Below are 19,994 nucleotides of genomic sequence, written 5' to 3' on the forward strand. Positions count from 1 at the left end.
CAACGTACCTCTTCAAAAGTACAACCACAATGAGGGGTCAACTTATTATGAGGGTGAAAACGTCACCATTTTATGGTCTCAAACACGTGTCATTGCATGTTCAAGGTAAACACAGACCTCTCATCCTACTCATCGTAGTACGCAACGTACATATTCAAAAGTACAACCACAATGAGAGTGGTATGGATTTCTTAAAGAAAATCCTCACAACAATGCTTTGCAAAAAATACATGGTGTAATCATTCAAGTTTAAACTTGTCATGCTCTGGTTCTTTAGACCGTCACGAGCCTCATGCTTATTAGGTGATCAACAACATGATTCCACTTTTCGAGGTTACCACGGACCTCTCATCCTACTCCTCGCAGTCCAAACATGTCGTACATGACTAAAAGTACAACGATGAGGAGAGGGGCATGGATTTTTCAAAGAAATCCATCAACAATAATCTCGCGAAGGAAGGAATGCGCCAACTATCTTAGTTTGGCCAAAAACCCAATAACAAGGTTTCGCATCAAAAGTGACGTAGCAACAGTCTAGCGATGGCGCAAGTTTCTTAGTAGAACCCTTACTCAACCATGCACATGCTCCTAAACAGGGTTATCCGAGTTGTATCGAATATGCGAACCAAAGTTGTAAAACACTTCTCTCAAATACATCGATTTGAGAGATCCAGCCGCTATCTCCCAAAAGGCTTTCAAAATATGTTTTTACAAAACTTATGCATTTTGAAAATAGGTTAACGCCTAAAAATCAGCATTTTTGGAGAACCGAAGTGCATAAGTGTGTGTCATGTCTTTTAAGACAAATGAACGAAAAAGAAATATGCTCAAAGCAGTACTTAAGTGCAAGTCAGCAAAAGCGAGTTCGTGCACAATACAGTGCGACAATAAGGAGTGATCGATCCCCAAAGTGCAAAACTGTGTGTCGAGCACAAAACCTCGTAGGCAGTGCACAAGGTACAAAATACTAGCTCAGCTAATCAACGAAACAAGTGCGTGAATACTCAAGGCAATGCACGAAGCACCTCGACCAAACAAACACGCAAGCAAGCGAATACGCAAGGCAGTGCATGAAGCATGAAATTGCACCTCGACTAACCAAACATGCAAGCAAGTAATACGCAAAGTAAAAGAGCATCAACAACGTAAAAACGAGAAAGGACAGAAAGAAAAGCCTTGGCGCATAAAGCACGGCGGCAACAGAAAGGAAAGTGCAGAAATTAAAAGAGACAAAACGTAAAAGTCGTGGCGCATAAAGCACGAGGCAACATAAAGGAAAGTACAGGAATTAAAAGAAAGAAAAGTAAAGGAATTAAAAGAAAGAAAAGTAAATGTGAAACAAAAGCCTAGGCATATAAAGCACAGCGGCAAAGTAAAGACAAGAAAGTAAAGACAGAAAGTAAATGTCAAAAGTAAAAGCATGAGCACATAAAGTGCGGCGGCAACAAAAAGCAAATACAGAAAAGAAAAAGGACAAGGATCGTGAAACTGCGCCCTTGAGTTAAATGCATACATATATAGATATATGTATACATATTGTCCTTAAGTCCTTTCTTTTCTCATTTAAAGTTTTGATTGCTTAATTATTTTTGTTCATTGTCCTTTGCGCAACTTTCCCTTACCTTGAGGGGTTGCGGCTCAACGTATGCTTGCGAGCGTAAGAGCGAAAGGGCGCAAGCCATAAAGAGAGAGCTGGCTCCATCGTGCAACCTGCAAACGTAAAGGCATTAGTATGATCTAAATAGGAGGCGGGTCTGGTAAGACCCGCAGCGGTCGACAGACCAGACCCTGATACGAGGGTAGGCAGAGAGCTCAGCTCCCTGCAGAAGAGCAGCAGAGGCAGGGAGCCCTGGGCTTCCTGCCTGCTGGAACAGCAAAGGCTCCCCTGCCAGGGCCTTGCTAGCTAAAGACGGCAGGCAGTGGCAGAGGCAGGGAGCCTTGCTCCCTGCATGCCCGAACAGCAGAGAGGGGTAGGGGACTCGGCCCCGTGCCAGCCCTATGGAAGAGCGCAGAGGCAAGGGTGTCGCCCCGGCCTGCAAGAAAAACAGAGACAGGGGTCGAGCCCCTGTCTGCCAGGCAAAATAAAGGGAAAAAAGGAGAGGGGCCCAGCCCCTCCCCTGCAAGGGCAGAACACAGTGAGAGGCTCGACCCCTCCCCTGCAACAGGGGGAAACAAGGAGGGGCTGAAAGAATGTAGCAATCCCTAACAAGGATTGTTTCTTCAGCACTCACAAAGAGGATTTATGAAACAAAGGCATTTACACAAAAGAGCTCACACTCATACACAATACCCAAAAAAGGGTATACATAAAATGAAGAACAAGATTTCATAAACTTGGGAGAGAACTCCCACAAAAAATAAAGAACAAAGAATACTTTACAAGGGGAAACAGCCCCATATTTATAGAAGAAGGGGAGAGGAGCCACAAGGGAGTCATTGGACTCCCAACGGCTCTATTAGAGCTGTTGGGAGCCCAACGACTCCCTTGAAGCTTCACCTTTTTGACTTGGTCAAAAAGACCTTTTTGACTAGTCAAAAAGGCGAAGCCTAAAGGTGTCCTAAAAATATATTTTAAGTGAGTTCTAGTTGGGTTTAAACTAGAACTAAACTAACTAAAAAAAAGAAAAACATTACAAGGGATTACATGAGCTGTCTATGAGATTACATATTTTAACATCCCCCTCAAACTTACGGTTGGATAACCGAAAGTTTGCCTAAGAGAAAGTGAAATCTAGGAGCAGCAAGAGGCTTGGTGAAGAAACCGGTCAGCTGATATTCAGAAGCAACATAGGGAAGATTGATGGTGCCGCGCAAGAATTCCTTCCGAACATAATGACAATCCATTTCTATATGCTTGGTACGTTCGTGGAACGTCCGATTGCTTGCAATGTAGATAGAGCTCTTGTTGTCATAACACATGTCGGATGCTTCTGAAATTTCAACTCCCATGTCGGAAAGCAGTCGTCGAAGCCAGACTACTTCCATAGTTGTAGTAGTCATTGCTCTATATTCTGCCTCTGATGATAAAAGGGATACTTTCTGTTGCTTCTTACATCTCCATGAGATCAATGATTCCCCCAAGAAGACACAAAAACCTGTCGTTGAATGACGATCATTCGGATCACCTCCCCAATCTGCATCAATATAAGCAAGAAGCTTGTGATTAGAAGAATCAGGAAAAAATAGACCTCGAGATATAGAATTTTTAATGTATCTGATAATTCGCAAAACTTCTCCCATATGAACAGAGGTTGGAGCATGTTGAAATTGACTGGTTGTATGGACAACATGTGCAATGTCGAGTCTTGTAATGGAAAGGTATGACAAAGCCCCGACGAGTTGTCTATACGGAGTTGGGTTTTCAAGAGGTTCTCCATTATCACTCTTCATCTTGACATTTATAACTTCTAGAGTGTCCACATGTCTTTCATATGAAATATCTGACCTGACAACAATATCCAAAGCAAACTTAGATTGTGTTAGCAAATATCCTCTAGAAGAATAAGCAACTTCTATACCAAGAAAGTACTTTAAGAAACCCAAATCACTCATTTCAAAGTGAGTTTTGAGAAATTTTTTAATATTGCACACTCCCTGTTTGTCACTACCAGTGATGATCATATCGTCGACGTAGAGAAGGAGAATAATAATACTTGTATTAGAATTCTTAACAAACAAAGCAGTGTCAATAAGACAAGATTGAAAATCAAAATCAAGCATCACCCTGCTAAATTTATCATACCAAGCCTTCGGAGCTTGTTTAAGTCCATACAAGGCTTTATTTAGACGAAGAGTTTTTCCTTTAGGAACATCAATTCCTGGTGGTGGATCCATGTATACTTCTTCAGTTAAACTACCATTTAGGAACGCATTCTTAACATCCATTTGATATATGGACCATTGCTTTATAGAAGCAAGGGCAATTAGAATTCTAACTGTGGTCATTCTAGCTACTGGAGCAAAGGTTTCCTCATAATCTATTCCATATTCTTGAGCGTAGCCTTTGGCATCAAGACTGCCATCGCTTTTAGTTTTTACTTTGTAAACCCATCGACAACCAATAGGTTTTGTTGAAAGAAGCACCAAACCCTAGGTAGATAGAGAGATAGAGGGAAAGATAGAAGAGAGAGAGTGAATGAGAGGGAGAGACGGCTGCACAGAGAAAAACACTTAACACTTTCATTAGGACATCTCTCTATGTTAAATAGAGAGAGGCTAAAAAGACTAATTACATCTAAGCCCTTTATGAAAAAAACAATTTCAAATAACCTCTAATATAAAAAGACTTCACTTAAAACCACCTATTCTCAACACTCCCCCTCAAAGTTGGAGCATAGATATCAATCATGCTCAGCTTGTCACAACATTTTGAGAAATTAGGTCTCGCCAGGGCTTTGGTAAAAACATTCGCTACTTGATCTTCGGAAGATACATGATCGGTGCAGATAAACCCAGCTTGAACCAGGTCACGAACATAGTGACAGTCAACTTCAATATGTTTAGTCCTTTCATGAAACATTGGGTTGTTGGCAATATATGTAGCAGCCCTATTGTCACACATCATCAACATAGGAAGGGATACTTTCTCCTGAAGCTCGGTCAAGACTGATTTTACCCAGATAATCTCAGTTGCAGTCTGGGCCATTGCTCGGTATTCAGATTCAGCACTCGACCTGGCTACAACGGTTTGTTTCTTACTCCTCCAGGTAACAAGATTTCCTCCCACAAACACACAAAATCCAGATGTTGACTTCCTATCTTCGACAGATCCTGCGTAATCTGCGTCAGTGTAGGCAATCACATCCAACGATGGATTTCGTTTAAACAACAGACCTTTACCAGGAGATGACTTTAAATACCGAAGAACCATCATAGCTGCATCCCAGTGAACTTTTGTAGGTTTGTCCATGAACTGACTGATTTTACTCACGGCTAATGAAATGTCAGGTCTAGTAACAGTCACATATAGCAACTTACCCACCAAGGATCTAAAGCTGGCACTATCCACATAGTCAGACTTCTCATCGAACATGTGAGTTTTGGGATCCATTGGAATATTAGCTGGCTTAGCTCCTAGCATTCCAGTATCTTTTAATAAGTCCAACACATACTTTCTTTGAGACAACACTAAGCCCTCTTTGTTTCTTGCAACCTCGATACCCAGAAAATATCGAAGGTGACCAAGATCTTTAGTAACAAAGTGCTTCTGAAGATGATCTTTTGTTGCAGAAATATCTTGGGCACTGCTCCCTGTTAATATGACGTCATCAACATATACCACCATAACAACAATTCCAATACTGGTTTTCTTGATAAACAAGGAATGATCTGAAGCTTACCTGACAAATCCAAAGCTCGACATTACCGCAAATAATTTGTGAAACCATGCCCGCGGACTCTGCTTCAGGCCATAAATAGCCTTCTTCAACTTGCACACCTTCTGACACTCCCCCTGAACCTCGAACCCTGGAGGTTGTTGCATGTAGACAGTTTCATGCAAATCCCCATACAAAAAGGCATTCTTGACATCCAACTGAAACAAGGGCCATCCATGGTGCACAGCAACAGAAAGAACGAGACGAATAGTGCCAAGACGAGCAACTGGGGAGAAAGTTTCAAAAAAGTCAACCCCATAAGTCTGAGTGTAGCCTTTTGCAACCAACCGGGCTTTGTACCGTTCAATCGACCCATTCGAGTTATACTTAATGCTATATACCCATTTGCAGCCTACAATATCTGCATCTGTGGGAGGATCAACCAAGTCCCAAGTGCCTCGAGACCATAGGGCATCTATCTCATCACGCATAGCCTGCATCCAGTTGGAGTCGACTAGAGCTTGACTGTGATGAAGCGGAACAAAAGAGGCAGATAGAGCAGAAATAAAATTCTTCATAGAAGCCCCAAGATTAGCTTCTGATACAAATTGCGTGATGGGGTAAAGAGTGCATTGTCTCTTTCCCTTGCGCAGAGCAATGGGAAGATCAACATCAGATGTAGGGGCAACAGTTTGCTCAGAAATACTTACCTGAGGAGAAGGAGGTGATGGCGGCATGGAGGTAGGAGGCACCCTGTGCGTGTATACTATGGGAGGGTTTCGGAAGCGAGACACACCTAACACTGGAACCAAGGACTGAGGAGGAAGCGACTCTAACGGAAAGGGAGGAATCGGCAGAGGAAGGATATCACCAAGGCTCTCCTGTAGTCTGGGAGTAGTACTTGAAAAATAAGGAATAGACTCAAAGAAAGTAACGTTCGCACTAACATACTCTTTATGAGATATAGGGTCGTAGCAACGATATCCTTTTTTGTTCTTAGGATACCCAAGGAAAACACATTTAATAGACTGCGCAGCAAGTTTATCTCGATCCGGACCCAGCTTATGCACAAAACACACACATCCAAACACTTTAGGGGGGATAGGGAACAGAGGAGCCTCTGGATGGAGAATTTGAATAGGGATCTGGTCTTCTACAGAGCTTGACGGCATACGATTTATCAGAAAACCAGCTGTCAGAACCACATCGCCCCAGTATGAAGCAGGCATATTGGATTGAATCATAAGGCACCGAGCAACATTAAGGATTTGTCTATGTTTCCTCTCAGCCACCCCATTTTGCTGGGAGGTATGGGGGCATGTAAATTGAGGTTGAATCCCATTACCAGAATAGAATTGAAATAAGTCTTTGGATTTGAACTCAAAAGCATTATCAGTGCGAACAATTTTAACACATACATCAAATTGAGTTTTTATCTCGGCAATTAAAGATTTAAGAATGACAGGACCTTGAGACCGATCTTTTAACAGGAACACCCACGATAACCTTGAGAAGTCATCAACAATAACTAGATAATAACGACACTGAGACCTATTTGGAATCCTACTTGGACCCCACACATCGACATGAAGAAGATCAAACAATCCTTGACTTGACGGACTCTGACTAGTGAGGAAAGAGCTTCGACAATGTTTTCCCAATTGACATGTTTCCACAATAGGGCAGAAAACCACGATCCACATGCCACAGTCAACTTCCACGTCAATCTTCAGCAGACCCGATCTCCACTTGATGGGTAGCAGCTGGTGACTTCAACCATGACAGAAAATCGAAGACTTGATTTTCTTTCCCAAGCCTTCCTAACAAACATACCCAGATCTGAGTAAGATCTGATTCCTCCCCCTTTTTTTTCAGATCTTCACCCTGTACACGACGAGTTCTGGCACCCACGACCATTGGGTCTTCATCCACCTTCCAGATCTGGCTTCAGATGTGAGTCATGACCTCCAGTCAGATCTTCATTGTCGTGACTAGGTCCGACTACAAATTTGTCGCCAGATCTGATCTTCACCAAGAGGCGTTGATCGCTGATCAGCAGAGGAGCGATATCCACCAAGAGGTTTTATTGCTTGAAGGAAGCTGAGATTAGAGCTCAGGCACCCAAGATCGCACGTGGCTCTGATACCATGTTGAAAGAAGCACCAAACCCTAGGTAGATAGAGAGATAGAGGGAAAGATAGAAGAGAGAGAGAGTGAGAGGGAGAGACGGCTGCACAGAGAAAAACACTTAACACTTTCATTAGGGCATCTCTCTATGTTAAATAGAGAGAGGCTAAAAAGACTAATTACATCTAAGCCCTTTATACAATAACAACAACAACTACGCCTTCATCCCAAAACAATTGGGGTCGGCGATATGAACCAACAAAGAAAATCATTCTGGGTCTTCCACATGAATCCTTCTCCTCCATTCATTTCTATCCAATGCCATGTCCTCGGTGAGGTTCAAAGCATTCATATCCTTTTCTATCACCTCCATCCATGTCTTCCTAGGCCTACCCCGACCTCTTTTAACTAATATATTTTCCCATTTCTCCATCCTTCTAACTGGAGCATCATTAGGCCTTCGTCGAATATGTCCAAACCACCGTAAACGATTCTCTCTCATCTTATTTTCAATGGGTGCAACGCCTACCTCCTTACGTATCTCCTCGTTCCGAATCTTATCTTTTATTGTATTTCCACACATCCATCTCAGCATACGCATCTCAGCTACACTCATTTTTTGAATATGATGTCTCTTGGCAGCCCAACATTCCGTACCATATAGTAAAGCGGGCCTAATAGTCGTCCTATAAAACTTTCCATTCAACCGCAATGGCATTCTACGATCGCACAACACTCCAGTTGCACTCTTCCATTTCATCCACCCAACCTTTATCCTAAGATTTACGTCTCCATCAATTTCTCCATACTTTTGAATGATAGATCCCAAATATTTGAAAGAATCATCCACCGGTATTTCTTGCTCACTAAGTTTCACTACACTCCCATCTCTATTTCGTTGCTTACTAAATTGACATTCCATGTATTCTGTCTTACTCTTACTCAACTTAAAACCTCTTGCTTCTAATGTCTGTCTCCATAATTCTAACTTAGCATTAACCCCAGCTCTAGACTCATCAATCAAAACAATATCATCAGCAAACAACCTCTAATATAAAAAGACTTCACTTAAAACCACCTATTCTCAACAGGTTTCTTGTTAGGCGAAAGTTCTTGTATAGTCCAAGTGTTTGCCTTTTCTAAGGCTTCCAATTCCACTTGCATGGCATTTACCCATTCTGGTTGGGTTTTGGCTATAGCATAACTGGGAGGTTCTTCATAGGAGTGAATTAAGGATATAAAGGCTTGAAATTTTGGCGAAAAAGATTTATATGACAAATTTCTCAGGAAGTTTTGAGATCCTAGTAGATTTTCTTGTTGACACCTCGGGTTCTGATTCTACAGAGTACCTCTGAAGGGCACATGGTCTTTCTGAATTTCCTCATCTAGAATATTGAATGAACTCTTGGTTATCACTAATTGGTTAAAGAGGAGAAATATCACTTTGATCATCTTGCTCAACGTTACATTTTTCATTCTTTGAGACTAAATCAAATAGAAAGGAATATTCACCTGTTTCTGCAGATGCTTTGGTTTTAAATGGACTTTCATTTTCTAAGAAAGATACGTTTCTTGAGACATATAATTTGTTATTTCTAAAGTCAAAACATTTATAACCCTTTTGATGACTTGCATATCCTAAGAAGACACAAGGAATAGCTCGAGAGGAAAGCTTATCATTTTTATCTGAGAATACAAAACATTTGCACCCGAATACCCTTAACCTGGAGTAATCAGGAATTTGTTTAAGAAGCTTTTCAATTGGAGAAATATTATTTAACGACGAAGAGGGCATCCTATTGATGAGATAAACAACAATTAAGGTTGCTTCAGCCCAGAAAATTTTTGGTACTTGATGTGATATGAGAAGGGTTCTTGTTGTCTCAATAATGTTCCTATGCTTTCTTTCAGCTAGGCCATTTTGTTGAGGAGTGTAGGGACATGACCTTTGATGTATAACTCCATATTGATTTAAATAATCTTTAAATTCCTTTGATAAGAATTTTGCTCCTTAATCGGTACGAAATATTGAAATATCCTCTTTAAACTGATTTTTTACCATATTGTGAAAGATTTTAAAATGCGAGAAGACTTCGGATTTATGTTTAAGAAAATAAATCCAAGTGTGTCGTGTAAAGTCATCTACAAAGATAACATAATAATCAAACTCACCTTTTGATATAATTGGTGCAGGACCCCAGACATCAGAATGAATTAACTCAAGTGGTCTTGTAGAAACAAAAGTTCTTTCCGGAAAAGGTAATCTTTTCATTTTTTCAAGAATACAATTTTCACATGTAAAAGTTTCAAAATTACAAAAATTTTCCATGTTCGGAAAGTGTTGAATCTTGGATATACAAGGATGTCCAAATCTTTTGTGCAAAAGATCCAAATCCAATTTTTGAACATTGCAACACAGTGTACTCTTGGGAAAATCCAAAAAATCCATGTAGTATAAGCCTCATTCTCTATGGCCTTCCCCAATCAGCTTCCCTGACTGGTGATCCTATACTCGACAATCATGAGAGGAGAAGGAAACATTACACCCATGATCAGTTAACTGAGATACGGATAGAAGGTTTAAATTAAGTTTAGGAATATATCTAATTTTTGAAATACGAAATTTGTTTGAGTTTTGAGAAGAATTTTCAAAACATCCTATTCCCTTAATCTCAAGAGGAGTGTCGTCGGCAGTCAAAACGTTTGAACCACTTGAGTTATGATATTGATACAATAATTCTATGTTAGGGGTCATATGAAAAGATGCACCAGAATCAAGAAGCCAAAGAGGTTTACCTGGATCGGAGATGCTTAATGAAGAGACCGCAGCTCCAGTAGATGGAGAAGCTCATTTAAGAAGTGGTTAAAGTGCCTCCACTAACTGAGATAACGACATGCTTCCAATAGATGTTTATTTTGTCTCTTGATGGGCTTCAACAGTAGCAACCTTCTTTTCATAAGTCTTCTTTAACTTTAGGCAGTGCATCTTGACGTGCCAAGGTTCACGACAATAATAGCAAATTACTTCTTTTCTTTCCACCTTACTTTCGTATTTGTCATCATATGTTCTTCCAAAATGTGGAGGTTTATATGCATGAACATGATTCCCTGGTCTTGAAACAGCTAAAACTGAGTCATCATCATTTTTTGAGATTATTTTCTTCAGTCGGTTTTCTTCCATACTCAATTCTTCAATTGTGTCCTCAATAGAGGGAACCTTCCCTCGATGAAAAATAGCGGACTTGGTTGTCTCAAATTCCGGTCTTAAACCATTAATAAATTGAAAAAAAATGCTCTGCATTTATTTGATTTTGTCGAAGCTCTATATCTTGTGGACAATGCCACTTTGGTTCAAGGAGAGCCAATTCTTCCCATAGCCCGGACAAGCTATTATAGTATTCTCTAATACTTTTATCTCCTTGAACCATATTGCGAACCTTTTCTCGAAGATTACATATATGGGCAACATCTTTAAGAGAATACATTCTCTTGAGATAGTCCCATGCATCATTAGCGTATTCAAACTTCGCAAGGCTTGAACACTTTTTTATATCCACACTAGAAATGAGCCAAGACATAATCTTGGCGTAACCCATTCTCCATTCTTTCCACTTTTTCTCATAAGTAGAAACGGCTTTAACTTTTTCTACCTCCGAAAGAGGTATTTATTTTCCTTCTTCTTTAGTGAGCATTAGTTTAGGTTCCTCATTGATTTCATCCACTAATCCTCATAGCCCCTTTCTCCAAATGAGGTGCTTCATGATAGAAGCCCATGTTACATAGTTAGAATCATTGAGTTTTATGGGCTTAATAGTGACATTATCATTGTCATCCATTTTACAAGTTTAGGAAAGGAGGAAGGGGAGAAGAAGGAAAGAAGTACACCACCACAAGAAGCAAAAATATCTAGTCTTCCAAGCTTCCAAGGCTCCACGCAACTAGTCCTTCAAAGAGGCTTCTTTCCTTTGAGAAAAACACAAACGGCATGCTTCCCAAAGCACAAGAAGAACTATGGACTGATTGCTTCTATCGACCTTGCTTTGATACCATGAAAGAATGTAGCAATCCCTAACAAGGATTGTTTCTTCAACACTCACAAAGAGGATTTATGAAACAAAGGCATTTACACAAAAGAGCTCACACTCATGCACAATACCCAAAAGAGGGTATACATAAAATGAAGAACAAGATTTCATAAACTTGGGAGAGAACTCCCACAAAAAATAAAGAACAAAGAATACTTTACAAGAGGAAACAACCCCATATTTATAGAAGAAGGGGAGAGGAGCCACAAGGGAGTCATTGGACTCCCAACGGCTCTATTAGAGTTGTTGGGATCCCAACGGCTCCCTTGGAGCTTCACCTTTTTGACTTGGTCAAAAAGACCTTTTTGACTAGTCAAAAAGGTGAAGCCTAAAGGTGTCCTAAAAATAGATTTTAACTGAGTTCTAGTTGGGTTTAAACTAGAACTAAACTAACTAAAAAAAAGAAAAACATTACAAGGGATTACATGAGTTGTCTATGAGATTACATATGAGATATGAGTTGTCTATGAGATTACATATTTTAACAGGGGCATCAGTCCCTCCCTCACAAAAACAGAGCAGCAAGAAGGGACCCAGCCCCTTCGTTGCGCCAGCGGAAAGGCAGGGAGGGCTCGGCCCCTCCCCCTCAAGAACAGGGCGACTAGGAGGGACCCAGCCCCTCCACTGCGCCCACGGGGCGAAAGGAAAAAGACAGGCAGGGGGCTCCGCCCCCCAACTGGAAGGAAAAACAAAGGCAGTGGGCCCCCCCTGCCCGATGAAAAAGAAGACAAGACGAAGAAGAAGGAAAAGAAGACAAAAAAAATGGGGGACGAGGTTACCTAAGGAACCACCGCCATCGCGGGTTACTTGGCGAGGGTCACCGGCGAGAGCACATGAGGGAGGCAAGGAGGCAGCTGGCAGGGTTGTCTGTGTCGATCTCGATAAACAGAAGAGGACGAAGGAGCGAGAAAAGAGAGAGCAAAGGTCGGGAGTTGGTGTCGACGGCGTGCGGCTCCAGTGACCAAAGGGAGCTCCGACGTCGGGAGCTCCTCTATCGAACCGAAGAGGCACGAGGGAGAGGGTAACGGGATCGTCGAGGGTTTGTCAGGGAATCGGGCCTCCAACAAGTTGCGGGGGACCGAGAGGGGGGTGTCGACTGAGACCACCGGTGCGCGAGGTCGGACGGGAGAGGAGAGAGGAGGTGGTCGGCGAGGTATAGCTGACGGTGGGGCTAGGGGGATCGTCGATCTTGTCGTCGACGGGAAGGCCAGCGAAGAGAGGGGGGGGGGGACGGTGACAGGGAGGGGTGGCTCACCGGAGCTCCAATGAGGGACGCCTGAATGGTCACCGGCGGCTTCGATCGTTGGTGGCCGCAGAGGAAGGAGACGGGAGGAAAAACGGAGAGAGAGAGAGTGGCGAGAGGTTTTTTCCCTCGTCTCTCTCGGCCTGCATCTTTTAAAGACGCAAGCTCGAACGTTCAAAAACCCACGCTCCGGGTCGGGTGCTCAGAATTATGAGGCGCATCTAGTGGTATACATACCTGATTTTCGCCTACGAATTTTCCCTGAATTTCGCATGCTTTTTACTCGAATTTAAAAGTTAAAAACAAAAAATTTCTCAAATTATAATTGGCCCATCTAGGTCTTGTAAGTGGGCTATGGGACATGCCCAAACCCAGCTTACGTCACCTATATTTTAATATATTTTCCATGATTTTTATCAATTTAATTAAAATTTATAGTTTTTTAATTTAAAAATCATGAAAAAAATACACAATATTACACTGATTCTCCAATATATTTATCAAGAGCACACTGATGTTGACTATTATTATGCCTAGAATATTAGAAGTAATATCATCAGAAGCATTTTCAGATTCAACAGCTTCTTGATTGTTACAAAGTTCTGGCAATCATCAATCTTACTTTTAGACAAGAGATCTAGAAGACTTACCTCTAAAATCAATGCCTTGCAACTCCATACAAAGGCACCCTGAAAAATAATTGCCATATTTGATAAATCAGAAAAATGTTTGTAACAAATAGGTTATATCAGAAGCACATAATTGAAATTTGAAATGAAATTTCAAGGATGTGCTTTAGACTTCTGGGATTTGGCCAATATATAATTTAACAATAGATTAAGTTGCATACTAATGCCTCGTACTCATTTTCTATGTGGTCTTTTATGATTGATATGCCATTGAAGCTTAGCCATTTTTGTGAAATCGCTTTTTTTGTGTGTATAAGTGTGTGTGTGTGTGTGTGTGTGTGTGTGTGTGTGTGTGTGCATGCATGTGAGACAAGTTCTAGTTATTCATGGTTATAATCTGTGTAGCTTGAGAAAGGTTGTCAAATGTGGATTGGTTCATGTTGAGAAATGTGAAACATTGTATTACTAGTGACAGTGCTACCCTTTTTGTATATTACATTATTTATAAGGGGTATTTCTGTACATGCTTTAATTTTGATGTAGCAGTCAAAAGTCATATAGTCTTTTATGTCCAGCTTTGATATTTTAGTTAGAATGAGGGGTCGTCCCCTATATAAGGCTGTAACAATTACTTCCTCATAGAATGAAGTGTCTTTCCTTCTCATTTGCTCTTGCTTCTTCCATGGCTACAACATACATTCCTGAGTTTGTATAGATAATAGATTGGGTCCACAATCCATGACAAGAGTAGGGATTATATAATGAACCAAGGGTGTTTTTGTAATCCATCACATGTATCGTAATTTATAAATACATCTGAATGGAACATCCAGACCTAGGCCATTAAGGGTTCTTGGACCCTGCTTCAGCCTTCTTTCCTCGTCTTCTTTCTAATGTTTACAAAAAGAGTGTATGGCTTAAGCAGCTGACCTACATAGGGAACATATGGATTGAAGTTAAAACAATTACGGCAATATGGTTTCAGTGGTTGACCGACACTATAGCAAAACAAAGGTATAGGCACAGCTTTGTCAATCACACCGTGAAATAAGGCAAAATTTTACAAACGGATTTTTATGTTGATGGCACTATTTGTCATAATAGACAGTGATAAAGAGGTATAGAATTTGATTGTTGATATTAATCAAATTTCTAGTATTAAGTACATTTAGAATTCATGTTTTCATGGACTCCATGCAAAAAGACTAAACATCTAAGCATGTTTGAAAGAAATGAAACAAATCATAGACTTGGGACTAAACAGGAGTCTTCAAAATATGCAAAATGCACCAATGGCTTATGATAAAACTAATTTACCGTACAAGTGCTCCAGAAAATTCACAAGTTCTCGGTGTGGTTAGCCAATAAATGCATGGCCTGCTACTATTGCATTTTCATGTTCAGGGAAGCAAGTTTCACAGCAACTATGAGATTTTTTTAATAATATAATTGCAGTGACCTTCTAGTGAGGCATGGGGGTGCATGCAGGTTTTTCATTTGTTTACCAGTATGTACAGACTTTTAGATCAAATGTTCCTCATAAATCAGCTATAGCAAAATTCCATCATAAATCGGTTACAAAAGGATAAAAGCTAATAAACATTCTGATCTATATATGTGCATCTAAATAGTATTTTGGCATTATTTTAAGTCCTAGAAGTGGTTAGTATAAAATTTTTATGCATAAGCTGTGAACACTGAAATGTCTCAAGTCTGCCACTAATAAAAGAAGCAATTGATACAAATTTATTTATTTTATTATGTAGATCAGTCAGATGTTGCCAAGAACAAAGTGACTAACACAATGACATTATTAATTGATAGTAAAGCATTTAACAAATTCATCTTTAGAAACATGTCTGCAGTACTTGGTGACAAGATTTACTAGCATTGCAAAAATATAGATTATAAAGAAAACAAGAGGGGGAAGAAAAAAAATTAAAACATGCTAATAGTACCTCAATTTTATCAAATTCTTATGTCAAATCAGATAACAATAACAATAAACCATTAGGAAGAAAAGATAATGCTAATGCAATCATGATACAAAAGTAAAAATTGTTATAAGAACATGAACAATTTGTAGCATGAGAACATACTGCTCCATATGCTGCTTGCTGCTGACAAGAGTCAGAAGTCACAACCCAAACTTTTGGGCAGCCATCCTCCTTCAGAGCTACAACCTGTATGCAATAAAAGAAAGAGCATGATATTCTCAGGTGGAGAATATTATCAAAAGACAATCAACAAGCATATTAACTAAAATTACTTATGGTAAATAAGTTGCAGTGGATTTAGTAAAAAAGTCGAGAAAACAAACAATGCATTTATCAAATAAGAGGTCCATAATTAAACTTGATTGTACTAAAAGTGTGCTCCTATTGTTTCCTAACTTGAAAATTCAGAGAAATGTTTTGAAAGTGGAAAATTGAACAGTGACTTTATATGTAAAATACAAGTTTTCCAATCCTAGCAGGAAAAGGAGGGAAACAAAAACTCAATTTCAAATGACTAAACAGAATTCCACACTCAATCCCATAGATACATATAGAATTATGTTGAAAGCCGTATCTGATGAAAGTCATTGGAGGGAGTATCTTTCAAGATCCACCCCACAATATGGGGTCAAAAAGCCAAAATAAGTGATTCATTTTTAGCTCTTATAAAACCGATTCTTGAACCTTTTTCATGTTAATGTTGCGTCAAGGCACTGCAGAAGAAAAAAATGCAAAAGCCGATCCAAACATTTCAGCACATTTGGAGAGTATCTTCGACTTATGAATAAGTTAACAAAGATGGAAGATTTATAGGGTTCTACTCATGTGAATTTGTTTCATTACGTAAAATCTAATGTTCATTCTAGGCAGACAAGAACCACGGTGATGTTCTCTTGCCAAAAAAATTCTTGTACAGCACCTACCCGTTTTGTTTCTATGAAACTTGTTAACAAATGATTCACTTTCCCTATGAATTGTCATGCTCTTTTGTACATTGCTAATAAGGATGGCATGCATAAACTACAAAAATTAACTTGCAAGTAAAATACTAGCGAGGGCATGAACTGCTGCTTTTCTTTATGGTCACAAGGATCTGATATGTGCAATTTTCTTCCTACTGTAATCCAATAGTTTGAGTATTGCATATTGCCATATTATAAGCAAATGAAGAGGACAAACCTTCTCATGAAAAAACAGTATAGGAAAGGACACATATACTTCCGGATGTACATGGAATGCTTTCAACTTCTGATGTAGGCTCAAAGGGAACAAATTTCCTCATTCTTCAATAACAATCCATTTTGTATAAGAGTGGTGATAAAGTAAGAGAAGAAGTTAAAAAACAGGACTGCAGCTTCCTGCTGACATTTTTTTCCAAAAACAAGAGATTTTGAATTAGGATAAAGATGGACGAGATGAACATTATTTGTTTCATTTGGCAGCAGAAAGCAGTTGGGACATACTTTTCAAACTAAACAACTCAATTGCCTGATTATTTTCAGGCTTGAATGTAATAATAATAATAATAATAATAATAATGTTTGTACCTCTTTCTCAATCCATGCATCAGCACATGTCTCACCTGAGAAAATTACATCAACACTGAAATCAAGAAGGAAAAAAGAAAAAGAAGTTAATTTACCAAGATTTATTCAGCCTCTAGATGTTTGCACTCTATTTATTGTTGGAACCAAATTACGAAATAAAGTTCAAATAAAACTTGAGCATGTGCACACATGCACATGCACACACAGCGTGGACCTCAAAAAAATTGTACATGGATATTCTGAAATAATTCCGGATTTATGTAGAGAAATGTGAATGATAAGAATGGAAACAATTTGACAGTAATAGGCGTTAGAGTTACACATCATGAAAACTATGGCTACTATAATTTACAATCCGTTGTATTGTTTCTTTTTCTTTTCAGAATAATGAAGACCATGGCCCAAGCAATGCCTGTAACCCAACCCATAATCACCAATCAAGATCTTACAGATGCACTACAGGGGATTCATGTGCACAAAATTCCTCTTTGTCAAAACTATGTTTAACCATTCTAACCCACTTGTACAAGGTACCTGTTGTGCATTTTAGTAAGACAAATGAACTGAACAAAAAACATAAGCATATATGATCCATATGTTCTTTCAAAAAATATATGATCCATATCAAGTATCTACATCTACAGGAGCTGGCTTTTAGAGTACGCATCGCATATCGCATTGGAAGGTTTTTTCTCTCCACATGTGTTCAAACCATGAGGATCCATGTTGAGAGGGGTTCATATTCGTTCCTATTTGAGCTTAAAGGATCCCAATTCAAACCTAAGATTTTATTTGCTATATCTAAGCTGATTAACTAGATGTGTTAAGGCTGGATCAAAAGCCAAGTGGATCCACATATGATCCATGTTAGAACCATGAGTCAGATTGATTCAAACCATGGGTCATAGTAATTTAGAGTTAAACCTAAATGGTTTTGTCACACCCCAAAACAGGACCATAATTGGTCATGTCTTAAGATATGACTCAAGGGTTGTTCATTTTTATCTTCAGGACTTAAATAAACTCGCCAAAGCTTCGCAAAAAAGCAAGAACATGAGCATTTACAGCATTCATACAACTATATAACAACTCAACTTTCATTAAAATCTCTCATACAAGATGAATACAACTGTGAAGTGACTGCAATGTCTTACAAAAAATCAAACCAATAACTTCACCATGGTTAAGATGCTTGACTTCCTTGTCAATGTCCTCATCAAAGTATCCTATGAGCATTTCTCTAAATTATTGCCACTTCTATCAAAATTCTCACTCTGAAACCATAATAATAATTAATAAAATACATGCTTACTAAGCAAAACTTCAAAAATTACGTTTATGAGGTTTTTAAAAGAAATGGTTGAAAAGGTATTTATGAAAAGTCAACACTAAATGTTAAATCATTTTTGCAAGTTCAATTTGAAACAAAGACATGTTTTTCAAATGTGATACACATAAAAGACAATAAAATAGGTTTTAAAACACTTTGTAAATCACCTTGCAAACTCATGAAACTTTGCAAATGTTGACATTTCTTATTTTGTTAAACTTTTACAAAACACTTTCTTTTAGATCTGATTTACATTCTCATCGAAGATCCAAAGAGCTGATAAATCCCAAATTTCATTTGAACAATCTCTCCACACTTTAAATTGATTGATAACAATAGTTGGTGGAGGGTTCTACCACCAATCAGATATCTAAAAAGGGCCAAAGATCTTGCATCCCTCTAGAAACTCCAATGGGTTGATGGCTGATGGAGAATTCCACCTTTTTCATTGACTAGATCAAAGGCCCCATTTGATTCCTAGGACTAAGCCAACTAAGTCGATAAATCCCAATGATAAGTCAAATGAGCCAGCTACCCTTATTCAATAAGTAGCCCATAACCGCAATAAGGTTGTCGAAGGTCTATATACTCTGACCAGTGGTCCACTTGCATTTATGTGAACAGATATTTAAATTCAATAAGAACAACATTCTTTTAGAATTAAAGATTTTCAAATCATTTAAAATAAATCTTTCATTTGATTATGAATGCCAAATGCAATTTTTAATCAACTCAAAGAAGATAAACTAAAACTAAAATGACATTTGAAACGATAATTAAAATTATAAGACCTATAGTGAATTTTTTTTGGAGCAATTGTGAAAATCTAATGGCTTTTCAGAACCAATTTAGAAATTTAATTTAACTTAAAAGAGGATGTCAAACCAAATTTAATAACAATAAACTCTCTCTCTCTCTCTCTCTCTCTCTCTCTCTCTCTCTCTCTCTCTCTCTCTCTCTCTATATATATATATATATATATATATATATATATATATATATATATATATATATATATATATATATATAGTCACTATAATATGTTTACTGGAGTGTGATCTAGGCCTTTTTCAACGCTTTTGTCACAAATCTGACCCTGCAGATGCGTTAAGCACGCTCCATTTGCTAGGAATTGATTGTCAGATCATATATTTTTGATGAAAAAATATGATTTTTGGATGCTTGAATATTTACGAGAATTATGAACCATCGATTTTCAAGCCTTAAAAGAACCTGCTTATGTGTCGTAATCGGCTGATCCAAGAGCCAGTCCCCATAAAACCGAGCATGTAGATAGCATACATACAGTGAGATTTAAGTGGAAAAAAAAACACAAAAAACTCGGTTCATACTCCAATAAACATATTCTAGTGACTATATATAAAGAAACATGCATAAACATACTATTTATGTATATATGCAACATTAGTTAAAGAATAATAGCTTATATACAACCTATTATTATGAACCAAAGCAATGAGCTAATAGTTCCAAGTTCGAACCCCGCAAAATTCTCCTTGTGGGTAGGCAAGCCTGACATCATGGCATCAAAGACCACAACCACTTTTACCTCTGCAAAATAGTTTTTCACAAATATAAAATTAGAAGCTAAATCAAGAAATGCAACTAGCATTGTTTCCTAAGGTTGTCTCAAAACCATGAACCAAAAATCACATAAGCAAGAGGAGCATTCACAAATGAGTAGAACTGGTATTTTGTCA

At 38.7% G+C, this 19,994-nt stretch overlaps 1 protein-coding gene across 4 annotated transcripts in view; it reads right to left on the reverse strand.

Annotated features, from left to right (window-relative positions):
• LOC149838107 (yacP-like NYN domain protein) overlaps positions 1 to 19,994 on the reverse strand; it is a 79,464-nt gene that overhangs the window by 21,422 nt on the left and 38,048 nt on the right. For 3 of the 4 annotated variants that reach the window (XM_090006380.1, XM_090006378.1, XM_090006377.1), the window contains exons 5-8: positions 19,776 to 19,845; positions 16,944 to 16,998; positions 15,499 to 15,582; positions 13,421 to 13,459 (exon numbers count right to left, since the gene is read on the reverse strand). In XM_090006380.1, coding sequence (XP_089862506.1) covers positions 13,421 to 13,459; positions 15,499 to 15,582; positions 16,944 to 16,998; positions 19,776 to 19,845 — 248 coding nt within the window. The remainder of the gene's footprint in view (positions 1 to 13,420; positions 13,460 to 15,498; positions 15,583 to 16,943; positions 16,999 to 19,775; positions 19,846 to 19,994) is intronic. The other variant, XM_090006379.1, reaches the window with a different exon arrangement.

Source organism: Nuphar pumila, chromosome 5, assembly GCF_984573655.1.
Source record: "Nuphar pumila chromosome 5, dmNupPumi1.hap1.1, whole genome shotgun sequence".
Lineage (NCBI taxonomy): Eukaryota > Viridiplantae > Streptophyta > Magnoliopsida > Nymphaeales > Nymphaeaceae > Nuphar > Nuphar pumila.